This window comes from Gordionus sp. m RMFG-2023, chromosome 2 (assembly GCF_954871325.1).
Source record: "Gordionus sp. m RMFG-2023 chromosome 2, tfGorSpeb1-WG-v2, whole genome shotgun sequence".
NCBI classification, from domain to species: Eukaryota; Metazoa; Nematomorpha; class Gordioida; order Chordodea; family Parachordodidae; genus Gordionus; species Gordionus sp. m RMFG-2023.
This window is the reverse complement of record NC_088776.1, coordinates 9,856,174-9,874,583: the sequence shown is the minus strand read 5'-3', so window position 1 is coordinate 9,874,583 and position 18,410 is coordinate 9,856,174. Positions and strand designations below refer to the sequence as shown.

The following is an 18,410-nucleotide window of genomic DNA, read 5'->3' as shown; positions in this document are numbered from 1 at the left end:
CTTATATTAATTTAAACAATACACTGAACCCGGTTGAACCCAGGTTCAAAATTTCCCGGGTTCTGTTCGGGGTTTTGAAAATTTAATAAACAGGGTTCAGGTTCGGTTCGGGTTCAAATTTTTTTCCCGAAAACCAGGGTTTTCTTTTCCGGGTTCGAGTTCGAACCCCTGACTGGTACTACATTTAGGACTTCTTTTAATAATATATTTTGAAAGTATTTTTTGTTATCCGATAATTAATAAGTTATATAAAATATAATGTGATAATGATGCTAAAAAAGGCTCTTTATTTTCATTATTATAAGAAAAAATTTTCTAAAATATTTTGCAAATACCATCTTGCACAGCTTTTAATAAAAGTAGACAATTTTGCAAAATTTTTAAGTTTACCTAAATTCCCTTTAACCACAAATATATGGGCTCAAATAATAAATTAACATAATTTGTAGATTAGTTTGTTAAACCCTTTATCATTTTTTTGTTTTTACAGATTTGATATTCAGCTTGTACATAGTCTTTTGACAAATTATTTTATAAAAATTTTTAAGATTGGGATTTGATTCAGGGTAACTTATTTCCATAATTTCCCTTTTAAGATTGGGATTTGATTCAGGGTAACTTATTTCCATAATTTCCCTTTCACTAAGTAATAATCATCTTAAAACTTGAAAAATATTACATAAAATTGATAATGATATTCAATCTAGTTATATTTATATAAAAAATATATTCTTTACTTATTTCGTTTTGATGGCGTTATTTTTAATCTATCTTAATGAGAGTTGTCAATTTTCCGAGTAATTTTGGTTGTCAATATATTTAATGTGAAAAAATAGGAAAATTATTATAAGAATCCACGAAAAAAATAAGGTTATAATCTGTGATAACTAAATTTTTAACATGTATTTTAAAAAGAATCTGTATCTGTAACTTTTGTGAGAAGATGAAAAAGAAAAATTACCTGCAGGATGAAGATCTTAGATGTACTAGTATTTTATTAAAATGTCAAAAAGATACTGAATACAAGATACAAATTCTTGTATCATGTATCTTAGATATAAGTATTCGTGGTACTACCCAACTCTGAATGTAATCAATGATAATATATATCAATTACAAAGTAGGTTGCGGACTGTTACCACGGGCAAGGGAATACAAAGCAAAATGGACACAATTGGAGGGAATGAGAGGGAGGAGGATAGTTTTGATTTGGAGTATTTTTGCTCATTTTGGAAGGGGATAAATTGTTATCAGTTTTCTGAGAGTGTATAGAAACCCAGATATGATAACAATATTTTTTTTCGTATCTTTTAATTAGTGTTTAACAAATGATAGATAAAACTACTAAATAAGTTTATTTTGATAAGTTAAATTTGAAAGAAAATAATAAATGAACGTAAATATACCCAGTATAATATATGAAAACCCCCATTTATTAATGTCCCCACCTATCGTAATATCCTGTATACGATGGATTTTAATACAGGGAGATATTGAATTGAAGTGAGCGTACATTTTCTTTGATGAAGAAAGAGTATGTTTGTTTTATCAAATAAAGTGAATTTCTATATTCTATTTCAACATTATTAGTAATTTTGGACTGGTTATGGTAAAGCATTCGTTGATTTTATTTTAAAATGCCCTTACCACCTACCCTTCTCGCTAGATTAGCGAAAAGAGGAATTTTGAACAAAGACGTTAAACGTAATTTTAAAGAAATGTCAACTTATTTTATCTTGTAATCTAGAATCAGAAGAAGAAGTTATCGCGGAAAATTATGATGATGATAGCAGCACAAATCATTTGTATATTGATGGCTTGGTTGTTTTAGGTTGTCCGAATAGATGGAATCCTTTTCATAAATGTTGTTCCTTTTGCCAGTATGATATTTAATAATTGTATTTAGCAATGTATAAAATAGAAAGCATTGGGGTAATGGGAAAGAAGAAGATGATGAAAACAAAAAAAGAAGAATGGCTATGCTTACTATATATCCTTTACCAAAGGAATGGAAAGAAATATATGATCCTTTAACGTTAGTATATAGATAAAGTATAAGTCTAATTAAAGTATATATAGTGGTAGATTTTATTATTGGAATATAACTAATGATCGAGTGTCCTGGTTATCTCCCAATCACCCAAGAGCAAAAATAACTATATCAGTAACTAAATTATTTAAAGGTAACATGAATTAATGTAGCAAAATAGCATTTATAATCTATATTTTATTATATAGATGCTATAGCTAGGAGTAAGACTAACATTCAAACAATTGAAATTAAAAGAAAACGTGAAAAAGAGGTAATATATAATTAATTCATATATTCTACAATTTTTATGCTCATTTGTTTTGTAATATAAATTTTTAGACATTAGAGCGAGAAAAAGAAACCAAACTGAATAATAAAGAAAAAACAACTACACCACTTTCCTACTTTAATTCTAAATCAAATTCATCTATTAAAAGTTAGTGTTTATTTATTAAAATTATATAAACAATTGGAATTAATGAAATATAATATTATGTTTTAAATCTTTTAATATATAGAGAGTAAGTAAAATTAATATTCTATATTTGGTATCATATTTAAATTTAGTTTAAAAATGCCATAATTTTTTTAAAATAATTTTTAAATAAAATATTCTACTAAAAACTAAATAATCATCCATGTTCATTTTATACTCATCACATAATATATAAATATATTTATTCAAGAAACAAAATCTGAATTAGATCCAATGGATCCTGCTTCATATTCAGATATACCCAGGTAGATTTTTTAAAATATTTTGCAAACCTATACATATAGCAATTTTAATCATCTTTATTTTTATAAAAGAAAATATTTTGGAAATTTTTTATTGTTATTTAATTTTTCTTTTTGGCAATATTTATTAATTTTGTATTATTTTACATATTTTAATTTTAATAAATTACATTTGTCTTAATATTTTGGTCAATAAATTTATAAAGTCTTTCATTAGAGAAATTTAAATATTATTTTTATAGTAATCAAGTTTATTAGCTATTTCTGTAATATCAAATTAATTATTTAAACAGGCTTTTTATAAATTTAAAAAAAAGAAATATTTGAATAAAATCATGATAAAAATTTCATATATGATCTCCAATTTTAACTAATAAATACTTAAAATTAAATGTAAAAGGGGAACTTGGACATCTGGCTTAGATGCAAAGGACGAAGCTGCAACTGGTGTGGACCAAACTGTCCCTGGCCCCTTGTTCCAAATGAGACCATACCCAAGTCCCGGTGCAATTCTTAAAGCCAATCAAAGTCAAAAATCTTCAAATAAAGATAAGAATAAGAAAGGCAAAAGGGATAAACGGAAAAAATGAAGGAAACAATCAATTAATTTTTAGAGGTTACAGAGTGTGTTGCTTTAATTTATGTGATTTTTAAAATAATATTATATTGAAATATATTTAACAAGATCGAATTTTATACAATTATTTTGTTAATAAATTCAATACTTTCTTTTGACAAAATAAAAATATTTCTATTTTTTATTTGGACTTGGACTTAAATCTTATATCAGAAATTAACTATTATAGAACAAAAATTATATTTTCATTTTATATTATCAACTAACAGATTTATTTTTATATATTTAAATTTTACATTCAAGTTTTAATATGTCTTAAAAACCGTATCTTATATTTATGTGTAGAATGATAAATTATGATTTGGCAAATATTATTAAATATAAAACTAATTAGTAAATTTGTCAAATATTAAAAGGCCAATTTCTTATCAATAAATGTTGCAAAAATAATGTGAAAAAAAAATTAGAGGCTAGATTTCATTCAGTGTTAACATTAGTTTTGAAAATATTATTATTTAAAAAAGTTTTTTTTAAAAATACTAACCCCTAAAACTACCATTTTTAAAAAGTAGCTTTGCTATTTATACTTGTAAAAATTTAATTATTATTCTATATAATCTCAGGCGAGGATTTTAGTACTCCACATACTTTTTTCCCAACACTGCAGGAGAGAATTTTTCTATTATTTCTTAGAAACTCAACTAAAAACTCGAAATGGAACAATTTAAATATAAAATAGAACGTTACTGTATTGTATCAAGAAATATCTTTCCCTTGTAATTTCGCTTATATACAGCAAAAAGTTTAGTTGATGAATGTATAGAGTAGGATTATACTTTGCATATATCAAAATAGACCGAGAAATTTTTATCAGACAACTACATAGGCAAACAGGTGTTTTGATGAATAAGGTCAAATATTTGTAGAAAAATTTAACAGTAAATGTGTGAAACCTTAATTCGAATTCTGCCTAATTCAGAACGCCATTAAGACTCGAAATGATTCGAATTTATATGGCAACTATTTTGATTTCTTGAACCGACCTTCCAAATTATTTATCAGATATTTTATTGCAGGATATGTATATTTACCAAGTAAGGGAGATCAGGACAATTTGAATTTATATGAACAATTATAAAGTCTGGCGTCTCAAAAATAATCTTTATGTGGATTTTATAAACACTTGTCGATGAAAAATATTTTTTCTATTGCAACACATGTCAAATTGACTAAAAAAACGAGATATTCGGACGATCATCTCTAAATTAAACGAAACATGGCCTGATAGTTATCTATGCTGGATATTTTAATGAAATCAAGATTTAAGAGCGTCATCTTAACCAGATTCAAAGATATACACCTTCATAGTCCAAAATCGCAATGCGTGATTTCATTAAAACTTGTTTTTTTTTAAAATACTTAGAATAGAGTTACAAATTATATATCATTTTATAGCTCTTAAAATTTTACATTGGAAAATATGAAAAAAATTAAAAATTTCTAAGTTTTTTATTTCCGGTATAAATGAAAAATTAACATTGTTGAGAAGGAATTTTTTCTGGGTGTTGATATTCGCTAAGAATGGTTATTACCTTTATATTTAATATTTAATAAAAATATGTATTTTATTGGAATTAAAATTTAAAAAATCCATTGAGTATAATAAATATGATATCCTGGGGAGATATGTAAGCAAGCAGTACATAATGATTATTAGAATGTTATATTTAAAAAAAACATTTAAAATTTTATATATATACTTATAAAAAATACCTCATGTTTATTGTATTCAATTTTGCTTTTTAAGAGAATTCCTTTAGCCATAATTTGTAGATTCCTGTCGCTGTTATGGATCTGATATCGTATAATTTTATGTCACTTGTGGGGTAAAAGAAGGATATGATGGTCCATAAGGATGTAAAAAAGGAAATATATATCTCCTCAGTAATATCATTCTCTTTTAGATGTCACTAGCCACCAAAAATGTTATAAACACATGTTTAGAAAAAACCGGTCAAGACTATGGCCCTAAATAAAAAGACCGATCACATGTAATGACGAATTTTGGTGGTTAGCCAATGTAATAAAAAAGATGAAATTACTGAGTAGATATATATTTCTTTTCTATATTCCCATAGACTATCACTATCCTTCTTTTACCTCACAAATGAGGAAAAGTATCGCCACAAATTTCTATCAATAAGCGCAAAATAGAATACGATAAAAACAAGAGCTATTTTTTTTATAATAATTTGTTCGTATATAAATTTTTATTAACTACCTAATAAAAATCATATCTGTATTGGCTTTTTGTTTATATATCGCCACACAACATTATATTGGTTAAACTCAATAGATTTTTTATTTTAATTCTAAAACAATAAATATTTATATTATATAAACTAAAATAATTTTTTTTAAAAAAATGTGGAAAGGGATTAAAAAATTGCTTTGTCGGGCATAGAGCCTATATTTTTTTTTATAAAAAAATAAGGATATAAATGAAATTTAAAAAAAATTAAAACGCTATCGATTTTTTTTGATTAAGCAGTTAAATATAAAGGTATTAAACATTCCCAACACCCAAAAAAATATCCCTTATCAGCAATGTTAATTATTTAATTTTACCGGAAATAAGAGTACACTTGGAATTTTATAATTTCCAATGTATTAAGGGCTATAAAATGATATAATTTGTAACTCTATTCTAAGTATTTTTTAAAAAAACTTAATGATCCAACGCATTGCGCGATTTTCGACTTTGAATCTGGTTGAGCAGCGCTTTAAAATTTTGATTTAATTAATATTTACAACATAAATAACTAACATGCCAAATTTCATCCATTTTTGAAATGCTAATCCGAAACATTGGTTGATTTGTAATGGAATCACCCAAATAAGTCTTAGGTAGTGCTGAGAAATTGGAAGGCTCGGTTAACTTGTTGGAATTGAGTTAGATAATTTCCCAATTATCCGTAGGTAAACTAGATATCCCTTGTATAATTAGATGCAATAATCTTTATGACAGTTTGAGAAGCTTATTGAAATTTAAAAACAATATGTGAAAAATTGATTTATCTAAATTAAAGGTAATTGAAATAGAATAGCTTGAGGAATATTGAAAAATAATGCCTCCTTGTGACATTTAAATTAATTAATACCAGGGAAATTTTCTACTATATTATAAGTTATAAAGGCTAGGGTTATATTTAAAATTTACTGACAATATGATACTGTTTATATATAATGGTAAAATTTAAAAAAAATACTGAGAAATAATATAGCTTTTTATTAATATATTAATATTTACTAAAATTACAAATCTAAACAATTATTAAAATAAAAATATAATCCATTAAGTACATATATATTTTACGATAAATAAATAATACACAGCACAAAATATAAAAAAAAAATTATATTTGACAAGATTAGTATACTAGTAAAATTATTAATTTTCTAAATGATTGTATAATGGTATATTTGAGACGACTTGGACCATTAATTCGTTTTTAAAAAGGTACCCGCAATAAAATAATTGATTTACATATAATTAATTGCGAGATATAAAATTATCTAAATTGTCTCATCAAATCCTCCGGTATACCAGGAGATAAATTCTTATTAGTCGTGTAATACATTTTATAGGTCAAAAACCAAGATGAAACGGCTATAAGAGCTGCGCTAAACTTTTGAATTGTAGTGTGGAAGTAAAGGATGGTTCCCAAAATCATTACTTCCCATAACAGAGATAATAAGGCTATAAATAAGAAGTTGTATTTGATAATACGATCCCAGGAGTTGCATCTTCTAAGCTGCCTATTAATAAAAAAAATATTTATAAACTAATATAACGAAGAATCAATTAAATTAAAACATCTTAAACCTTAACGGTCAGAAGGAAGGGCCTGTACATAGCACAACTATTTAATTTTGAACCCCTCTAAATTTATTTTAAAAATTTTTTTTAGCTAAGCATTCTTAAATAATTTTTTTTTAAAAAGCCAATGCCTTCTCTGACTTAATATTAAATTATAATTTAATTAATTGATCAAATAACGTTATATTTTGTGGCAAGCTGGAACTATTTGTCTGCGACTTATTAGTGTTCAATGTTCTATTGCCTTTTGCGTTACAATTATTTTTGAAATTCTCCCAGTATTTGTAAATTTTGCATTCCTCTCCTATGATCAGTTGACAGTAAGTCAGTAGGAATATATGGCCAGATAAATCCAAACCAATCCATTTTCCGCCCCTTGAATGGCAAAGACTATAGGCAATCTTCTCCTCTTTCAAAATGCATACCCCAACGGTTCTTTCTATGATAAGAAATAGGGTGGTCCAAAAATACCTTGGCAAATAGCAAAAAAATATATAAAATTGGAATCCTGTCATGTTATTATATTATTTATAGCAAAATCGGCTCAATCTTAAGGCGCGTACCGAAAAAATAAACCGATGGTTGATTTTTTCAGGTTCTCACCAAGGTCAGCCATGAGTAGGGGTGGGGTGGGGGTGATAATTTTTGGCTGAAATTGCTAAGGTAGGCACTATACCTTAGACAGGTCGTCCCAAGGACGTTGTCTCTTGAAATGGCCTACCTCTAATATATTGTATCTTGGAAGGGGTGCGTCCACGTCCTAACTTTTTCGTCCAAATATGCTTGTAAATGTAGATGGCCATTTATCTTATAAATCTTTATCATAAATTTCTTTTTTTCATTTAAAAAGTGTAGATATTATTTAAAATATGTACATGAATAAAAGATGCTTATTTTAAAAGAATAGTAAATTTAAAAAAATATATTTATTCTTTCACACCTCCAATGACGCTAACCCAGAATAGGAAGGCGTATCCGGAATAGCGTCCTGTCCGGGATGGAGATTAAAAATAAAAAAATTTTAATCTAGGCCTAGCGTGGCTTGTATTTTTTAAAAGCATAGTGATTATAAACAGCTCAATGTATTAGCCAGAAAAATATTGCCTACTCGAAATTTAATTAATAAAAGTCCAACCCTTTATGTCATCTATGTAAAATCTTCAGTGCGTAATATTTTTATAAATTAAATATTGAATCAGCCCAAACCAATCATTTCTGAAAAAATCTCAAAATATTTATTTTCTTTTAATGTTATACAATAAATTAAAATATTCTGTAATCATTTAAGCATTTTTATGTGTTTATCTCTCATATTCTATTAATATGACTTATAAATGAGTATGCAACTCTGATTTTTTTTAAAATTTCTTTTATAATTGTGGTATTCAATCAAACAAAAGGGAAGGATATGAATGAAATATAACATTAATATTTTTTTGGCCATGCCATCTGTTTTAGAGGATGTTACTGCCAACCCGAGGGCTAGGCCTTACTCTAATCTATCACAGATAAAGGTTTCCTCAAAATCAGCTCGAATTGGAGAATTTTGAAACACTACTTATGAGGAAATATTTCATTTTCTAAAAAATTTCTTAAATCATATTTTAAGCTATTTGGGCCATTTCATATCAAATCAATTATGATTTTCAAGACATCGATTTGGGTAAAACTTTATATACTAACTAAAATACAAGTAACTAAAGCAGTAACAATAGGGAGGCAAACAGAGGGCAGTGTTTTCGATGTGGGTTAGAGGGACATGTGAGGAGAGACTGTCCACAGGGGAATTTGCAGCGAAGGATGGAAGACTGTCCACAAGGGAATTTGCCGCGAAGGAGGGAAATGTATGGGGAATTGGGAATGTCGCAGCCACGGCCAATGTCGCCACCACGGCCGATACCGCCGAGGAGACCGGGAACGTGTGAAATGCCATCTCGTCGCACTCGCAGGGCAGCCGGTGGTATAGGAAGCACCCGAGAAGCAAACTGTCACGGAAGAGGAGTTTTTGGAGGTCGAAGTAAGCACGGGAGAGCTAACCAAATAATTTGGATATAGAATAGAGACCCTTACCCCCTCTAATAAGGAACGTTGGAATGGGGAAGGGTGGAGGTGTCGTAATAAGATTTTTTTCATTTATTTATTATTGTAACTTTAATACATGTTTGGTTATTTTTGTAAAATTATTTTATATTTTTTTGTGCGAATTAATTTTTCTAACCTACGCGGATTTTTTTTTGACTTTGAAAAAGGTAACTCATCATGAGTCAATTATATATATATTTGAAAAAAGAAATTTTGTAAAATATATATATTTTTTTTTTTGTTCATGTTTAAAAGAAAATGAAATTTTGTAAAATTAATAAATATTTTGTTTCATGTGTTCTTGTTTGGAAAATAAAAATAAAATAAATTAGTTAATAGATTATAATTATTCAGGATGGTCATGCCAAAGGGCACAACATAAACACTATCGATATTGAGAGATTTAATGTTCATATCAATTTAATTTTTATTTATCCTAATAGAACAAAAAATATATATTATTTAACTTCTAATGAAATAAAATGTTCAATTTTAATCTAGTTTGATTAATCTGGCTGAAAAAGTTTTGCTGCATAAAATTTGTAAAATCCATAGATTAATTTATTACAAAAAAGCCAAGATGAAATGAATATCGAGATATAAATCATCAGGATAATTTGTTAACATTATGTGTTAAAAAAATCTAAATTTTTTTTAATTTTTCCGTATTTTTTTTATTACCGAATGATAAATATGGACATAAAAAATTCTAATTTTAAACTTTAAGAATGGGATCAAATGAATCAAAACATTTCTTTTTAAATAAACATTTTAATATTTCTAACAATAGAATTTATATAATTTCTTATATTAGAATCATCATTTATAACTCGGCAATCTTTAGTAAATCTTTAATGGATTGACAATTAATAAGCATAAAAATATACTCTTGATTATATAAGAAACAAGATGCTAAATGTAAATGTTGTTATATTTACATATACCTTGATTTATATATAAAATTTCACCCAAATCCCAAGGAGTTCCATGATTATTATGTTGATCAATTTTATAATTGCTTAAAAACAGAGGCATTTGTATGAAATTTAATCAAAAAACTATTAATCAGTCATTTGTAATTTACTTAAATAATTTAGGGTAAGACTTGGAACTAAGCTAAGACTTATGACTAAAAAAGTTTTAAAAAAATTTAGGTTGGGTGTCAGCTAAGTTTTATTAGCAAATAATAATTAGAATAATCTATTATAACCTATGAGGACAATCATAAGTGATTTTTACTCATTTAACTGCATAAAAATACCATTAATTTATATTTAGTTTAAAATTTTTGAGCCAAGTTTGTGCATAAAATAAATTTGGGATAGGCTAGGCTGAGCTAAAAAAGAAGTAAATTTTTTTAGTCAAAGTTCATAACACATAATATACCTTAATATCTAAATGTATACTGCTACAAAGATAATTAAAATGGCAAATTGATTAAAATTCAAAATGTTATTTTATATAAATCATATCCCAAATATAAAAATTACTAACATAGGGAAAGGAAGTTATAGAAAAGCATAAAAATATAAGTATATATATATTTCAGTGCAATTAAAATTATAAGATAAAACATATTTATTATATTTTCCCATTTGTTGATAATAAAAACAAATCTGGCATCCCCTCCCTTTATCTTGTGGCATGTTTGCCACCTTAGGATTTTTAGCAAACTTCAAATATTTATATAATTAAACCATATTCCTGTAGCAAATAATAGCCTTGAACAATTTTTCAGAGCAATGAGTATGTTTTGATTTGAAATTACATAAGATACTGAAAAAATAAATGGTATTAATAAAGTAATAGTCCATCCCCATCCAATCTTTACCCCATACTGATTTAAATGATTATATTTTGATGCTAAAAATGTAGTCGGGGGTGTAAAGAAATCACATATAATAGATCCTAAATTTATAAATATTATTTAAAAAGAAAATAAAAAAAATAACCAGCTAATATATAGGCCAAATAAAATGCTGCTCTTGTTTCAATATTGCTGAATAAAATTGTTTTTGCTATGTATACAGAAATTATATAGAAATATTCTGAGTATGAAGCAGTGGTAACAATATGTTTTGGGGGAACATTCTTGATTGTGTTTCTGTTCATGAACTTTTTTTAAGAGGGTAATTATGTTTGATAGTAGTTTTGGTAAAATTTTAGATTACCAACAGCCCAGTTATAATGAGAGACATTATATATTGACATGATGAATGTCAATAAAATTATGTTATTTTACAGGATCAGAACGGAACGTGAGTAATAAATGGGATTAATGTTAAAGAAGATGTGGCCTATAAATTTTTTCGTTCTACCCTGCATACAATATAGCTAGTGAGAATTCGCGGTATACAAAAATGAATCTAAAATTATTAAATTTATATCTATTTTGTATAATTCGCTGAGATTTCACGCTAACTGTGAACACAGGTAACCCAAGGATATATAATATTATCTAATGTGACAATTCTTTTATTAAATTGCATTAGATCCTTGAATACAAAACAGCTGATAGCACCATTATGGTTTCCAAATAAATCATCGTTCAGTCGCATTAAAAACAATGAAACAGTGACGTCGCTAGGTGGGTGGCGCATGGGCTCAAGCCCCCTAAAAAATTTGAAAATCCCCTAGAAGCGAGAAATTTTTTTTTAATGACTCCTTAATATCCCCTTGAATTAAAAATAAATTTTTTTAATTGCTCCCTGAACAATTTCTTTTATAATTCTATTGAGTAATATATAGATTTAATTTTATTATTTAAAAATTAATAAGACTATCTAAATTTTTATTAAATGAATACTATTTTAATTATTAGATTAGAGTAATACATCTAAATTATATTTTCACTATGTCAGCTTACGATCAAATTCTTTGTTAAAAATATATCAATATCACTTACTAAATATTAATTTAGCATTAACAGTTGAATCTTAATTGACTTTTATTATTTAAATTATTATATAACCCTAATTAAATATAATCATTTATTAATTGAAGATTAAAAAATTTAATTGTAATTAGCCGAGTTTAACATCACTAATCAACTATATTATTGATTTTTAAATTTAATTATCATGTCTCTTTTTAAAATTATTTTCAAGGTCCAAATCCAAATAGGTATAAGAGATTTATTTAAAAAAGTAAGTAGATATATAGTTTATAATCCTCTATTATATATAATTATTTATAAAATATTAGGTAAAATGCCACTTTTGCAGACGTATTGTAATCTTTTTTAAATTTTACTAATCAATTGTTTTGATATTAAATATAAATAACAATTTGAATTCAACTATTTAACGTCATCTATTTATTTAAAATAATATTATAATTAAACATCTTATTATTCATCCTACAATGGATGTAATAAATTAGATATCTTTTCTTCTCTTTTTTACGTGTTTTTTAGGAAAGCTATTTTTTTCTTCTTTGAAAAACAGTTTTGAGTTAAATTGTTAATACGAATATATTTTAGATATTATTACAAACTATTACTATTTTAAAATATAATGTATTAAACTAGCGATGGTGCCACAATAATATATAAAATTTGCTTTTATGTTATCAATCTGGTTCACATTTTATAGTTACAAAATGTTTCATTTCTAATATGTCATCCTTGCCTATCAAGGCTTCAATATATTTGCATAATTTCTTCTAAATATTTTTAGTGATTTTGCTTTATCAATTCTAACATAATAAATACTGATATGGGTTACCATCGTGAGAGTCATGGCTATGACTGTAAGTTAACCCGCATCTATTATTTGTGTGGCTATGTAATTTAAGATTAATAAAACAGCTGCTGAGAGCATATGATTGCATATTTTAGATATGCAATAATGGTCAACTGTGTAGTCTTTTATATATCATTAAAAATGGAAGATAATCTTTTAGAAATTTAATATCCCACAATAATTTTCTCGATTACTTATCTAGCTCCCATCAAGTCATTTAAGAGGAAGCTCTAACTACCATATAGTTTTATGATTTGGATTGGTCGTTTATATTCTCTTCTTCAAGAATTTAATATGGTAAGGCCTATTAATTTTTTCTTATTAGTCCATTCTATAAAACATTGTCTAAAATGGTGTTGGAATTGTATTAATATCCACATTTAATATTTGATAATTATTTCACATTTTTTATTGATTATCATTTTATTTTTAATCATAATTTAAATTTTATTATATGATAAATTACATTTTTATTTTCAAAGATAAATTACATTTTTTTTATCCACTTCAACAAAAACAATTTCTCTTTATATATCTCTTTTTTTTAACAATAAAAAAAATAACTAATACAAATTGATGTATAAAAAAATGTTAATATAAAATTTTCACCGATTAAATTTAAATACAAATTGATATATAAAAAAATAAATCAATTGCCAAAATAAATAATAAAATAACATCGATCAACATATTCAACATTCCACCCTCCAAATAAATTCGGCTTCTGATTTCCTTGCATAAGTTGAGTGGTAACGTCATTAACATTCATGATCACCACGCAATGCGCCACCCATGTTCATGGTTAGTCTTCTTTTCAAACCGAACGATGGCTTGTTAAGTAAAGACAACGCCTAGCTAATTTCCAAACCGGGTCGCTTCTGTATAGCATCGGACATCTAGATTCCTTTCGAGCAAGGTTTATTTTATCGTGCTTCAATCCTATTTCTAAGTCGTTGCATCGATCTTGGCGCACGGAATTCTCCTTGAAGGTATGATCTTAGGCGCAGCATCGGGCTTCAAGTGAAATTTCTCTTGTCTGACCATTTTGGGTTTGTAGGAGTAAGTTGATTCGAGGTTTTTTTTTTGTTGTCGAGATTATCTTCTCAAGATCATTTTCTACATTACTCACTAAGAACGTTTTTAAAATGTTGTTGAAGGTGTGGAGCCACATACGTCCTAGCAGGGAGATCTTATCACAATCCACTACAATGGCCTCCAGTGTATGTGAGTTTCCTTCATACTTAACGTTCACATTGGCAATACCTAATATCTTGATATCGCTGCCGTCATAACTAGTGAGTCTCATGTCCGTCTTACGTATCGCGGTTATGCCTACAGTCTTAGCTGTCAACTTTGGAAATATACTGTTCCTGATACCGGCAGGGGCCCCTACAACGGAGGGGGGTCCAAAGCAACTGCTTCAGTAAATTTGAGTGGGGGTACTTTTTTTTACATCCATCAAGATCATGTGATTTCTGGTTTATAAATGTAACAATAAGACCCCCCCCCCCACTTAATATTTAATTTAATTTAATATATTGACGGAAATTTTGGACGATGTTTAGTAAACTCATAAATTATTTTTCCAATTTTAAAATATGCCTAAAAATATTAACCAATATTGACAGCAAAGTTCTTAGAAATTGGATTACTTATAGTATTAAAATGTATAAAGTTTTTTGCTTAACATCTCTCTTATTTGGTGGTCCACACGCAAATTCAAAATGGACACGTGAAGGTCTAGATAAATGGCAAAATATTAATCGTGATATTATTCAGCATGAATCTTCATAGGCACATATGATGGCATATTATGGAAGGCTTTCTCATAATAAAAATTCGATATTAAAATTTATAACACCTCAGAAAGAATGTGTAGATAATAACCGTTCTATTATAAGAATTATAATAAGATGTTTAGATTATTTAATATCTCGTAACCAAGCCTTCTGGGGGAACAGGCAACAAGAAGGCAATATGATGGCCCTTATTAAGCTTATTGCAGATTCTGAACCTATACTAAAAATGTATATACAGCAAAATGAAGAAAGAAAAAAGGATAAAAAAAATAAGGGATTAAAAACGAAATTATATTCAAACCTATTATCATATAATAACATAAACATTCTCATTGAAACCATGAAAAATATGGTTATAAAAAAAATTCAAAATGAGATTACATTTAACAGGTGCTTTTCAATCATAGTTGATGGCACATACGATGTTTCGAAATCAGAAACAATAGCTTTGATAGTAAGATATGTTGAAAATAGTGAGACGCCGAAGCCTGTTGAAAGACTGATTGACATATATTGTACGGGAAATACCACAGGTCTCGATATAAAGCATAATATAATATCCAAACTTGACTCGATGAATTTACCCCTTGAATATCTAGTTGGGCAAAGTTATGATGGCGCAACAAACATGAGTGGAAGAATCAATGGTGTGCAAGCCTTGATTAGAGCAGAGGCGCCAAAGGCAGCTTTTATTTGGTGTTATTGTCATCGATTAAATTTAATCGTTGTTCAATTATACCAATCAATTAAAGAATTTCGAAATGTTCTAGGAATACTAGATGAGATTTATGTCTATTTTAATGGTGTAAAAAGATATGAGGTACTCAAAAAATTTCAGTGAAATGATCTGAAAAAATCTCAACGATTTCTACGCGTCAAGAATACCACTCGGTAATAGTTCCTTATTTATTTAAATTTTAAATGTTTTTTTTATTTAGAAGCTGGCTATCGTCATATAAAGCTATTGTAAATTTTTTTTAACTTTATGATGCCTTGAGGGCAGCTTTAACAAATATAAAGGATTCTAAAGATCCTGCCACTTCCACTATGGCTAGTGCTATAGTCTTTAGAATAGAAAAATTTGATTTTATCTTATCACTTTGTGTTTTGGATAAAATATTGTTTATAACAAGTTAGGCTTGTACAAAATTGCAAACCATTTCAAAGGATATAGGGTATGCAATAAATCAAATTCAATTGACAAAAGATTGCTTGATTAATTTGAGAAGTATAATATAAATTATTGCCTTAATTATTTTTTAATCTAATAGATAATAACACTGAATTTTTTGATGTTTTTTCAAAGGCGCAAGATTTTATGAAGGAGAGAAATCTACATTTTGATTTTTAAAGTTCTAGACTTCAAACATTACAATCCAAAAAGGAGAGGTATATATACTTTCATCATTAAATATAGAAATTTTTTTTAGCTTTAAAATAGGTGTGTTTTATGCTGCACTCGATTTAATTATTATGCAGTTTAACGAAAGATTTAATGATGATTCCATGAAATTTTTACATCAAATATCATTTTTTACGCCAAAGGGAATGGCAGAAAAATCAATTATTCTGTGAATTTTACAATTTAAATTCAAGTCAAATTTTCGAAATGTTGAAGTTTAGAAATATTTATAAGATGGCCAAAATAAAGAATGTATTATTACTCATGACCTAGAGGTTCAAGAATCTAAAGATTTGTCAGATTCTGAGAATTGTAAATTTATTTAATTAAAATATTTTTACCAATACATTATTTAGCTTCTTCTGATGATGATGATAATTCAGGGACTTACGATTCAGATTGGAAAAACTATTCATTTATTTTACCTTATCGTTTATTTTTTAATTTTTCTGCTTTCCTTAATTTAAGAATTTTATATAAATATTTATTAACCATTCCCACAACCTCATGTACTGCCGAAAGAGTCATGAGTAAAATTAAATTAATTAAAACAAGACTGCGCAGTACCATGAAAGATTCTTTTCTCAATAATTTAACCATATTATCAATGGAAAATTTTTTATTTAAACAATTAAATACTGATGAAATTATAAATTCTTTCGCTTTCTCTTCCCCTAATTTATCTAAATTATTAATTTAAAAATAATATTTATAAAGTTATATTTTTTGCATTTTATTTATATTATATATTAAAAATTGATGCAATAAAAATTATTTTTGGAATTTATGGGTGTCATAATTATCATTTTTTCGAAGGGGCAGGGGATACTTTTCAAGGGGGTACTTTTCATGGGGGTATTCTGCTTCATTCTCTCAAAAAGTGTAGGGGCCACTGGATACCGGTGTCAATTTGCATCAACGTGGGTATGTTGTTGATGCTCACTGTCACGTTGTACGCATCATATGTGGCATCCTTGACCCCCATATTGTACACTTCCAAATTCTGCACATTATATTCTTTAAGGTTTGTGTTTGAGTCGTCGTCATCATCGATTACTTCGATGTTCATAGCATGGTTCGTATTCAATTGACAATCATGATCTTTGTAATCAGAAGATCTATTGTAAGTATTATTGTCATTTTTGTACTGGTTGGGCCTCGACGAATATTTTAACCATTAATATTTTGAGGGTTGTGTCTGTGCTGACCACAACAGGAATAGTTGGTTCGGTTATCACATCTATAGCAGTGATCTCTTTGATCAGGGCTTTGATGATGGTCACAATGATAGTCGTGGCGATTGCCATGGACGTTGTACCCGCTATTGTTGTATCGATCGTCGTGGTAGTTATCGTTGCGATTATTGAAACGGTTGCGGTTATAGTGACAATTATCGTAACTTTGATCAAAACGATTGTCGTGGAAGTTGCTGTGCCGTCCGTTGAATCGTTTGTCGCGACAATAGTCGCAGCGTAAATCGTAACGTTCATCGAAATGCTGTGAGGTGCGATTGTCATTGATGAACTGGGGTTGCTTGATAAGAGATTTACCATGTCCGTGAGAGTCCTGAATGGGTTTTGTTGTTACGTAACTATGTTTGACTCTGCCCATGTGATTAACCTCTTGTACACCAGGTGATTCATTCAAATAAAACAATTTCATCTCGCCCTTGATGCCCCTGGCTCTGCGGTGTCTTCCTCTAGTAGATTGAAAATATCTTCTATAGTTATAGAGCTCTTGACCGCTTTCCTGACAACTTTGGAATTCGAAGATACTCTCACTTTCTCAATAATTTTCTGAATGCCATCAAATTTACATTCTTTATTCAGTCGTGCTACGCGCGTGACCCAAGCCGAGAACGTCTCATCCTTGCCTTGACTTGCAGCATAAAATAATGATAGTTTAGCGTTTTCAGTCTTCGATGGATGTTGTAGCTTGAATTTGCCAAGCAGGGCATTGGGTCCTGGAAGTCTGCTTCAGTGCAAATTGCTCCAATGTTATTGAATTCGTATCTGGAAGACTTCGAAGAAACAAAGCGGCCTTTTCTCCGTTGGAGATCTTGCTGATGTCGAAGAAATTTTACAATTTCCCTATGTAGGCGCTGTCATCGCTACTAAATTTGGGGAAATCCAGCTAGTCATATATGTGGAATTGTTC

At 28.0% G+C, this 18,410-nt stretch overlaps 2 protein-coding genes across 2 annotated transcripts; one reads left to right on the top strand and one right to left on the bottom strand.

The window, feature by feature from the left end:
- Nucleotides 1–1,564: 1,564 nt before the first annotated feature.
- LOC135924034 (polyglutamine-binding protein 1-like) lies at nt 1,565–3,669 on the top strand. The gene is made up of 8 exons (XM_065459082.1): nt 1,565–1,704; nt 1,748–1,880; nt 1,922–2,035; nt 2,080–2,183; nt 2,239–2,303; nt 2,372–2,468; nt 2,719–2,773; nt 3,171–3,669. The coding sequence occupies exons 1-8, from the start codon at nt 1,638–1,640 to the stop codon at nt 3,358–3,360; spliced, it is 825 nt and encodes a 274-aa protein (XP_065315154.1). The 5' UTR covers nt 1,565–1,637; the 3' UTR covers nt 3,361–3,669.
- A 3,052-nt stretch (nt 3,670–6,721) lies between these two features.
- LOC135923626 (acyl-coenzyme A diphosphatase FITM2-like) lies at nt 6,722–11,501 on the bottom strand. The gene is made up of 4 exons (XM_065458472.1): nt 11,262–11,501; nt 11,007–11,217; nt 7,408–7,698; nt 6,722–7,166 (listed from the first exon to the last, which is right to left on the bottom strand). The coding sequence occupies exons 1-4, from the start codon at nt 11,419–11,421 to the stop codon at nt 6,920–6,922; spliced, it is 909 nt and encodes a 302-aa protein (XP_065314544.1). The 5' UTR covers nt 11,422–11,501; the 3' UTR covers nt 6,722–6,919.
- Between the last annotated feature and the right edge of the window lie 6,909 nt (nt 11,502–18,410).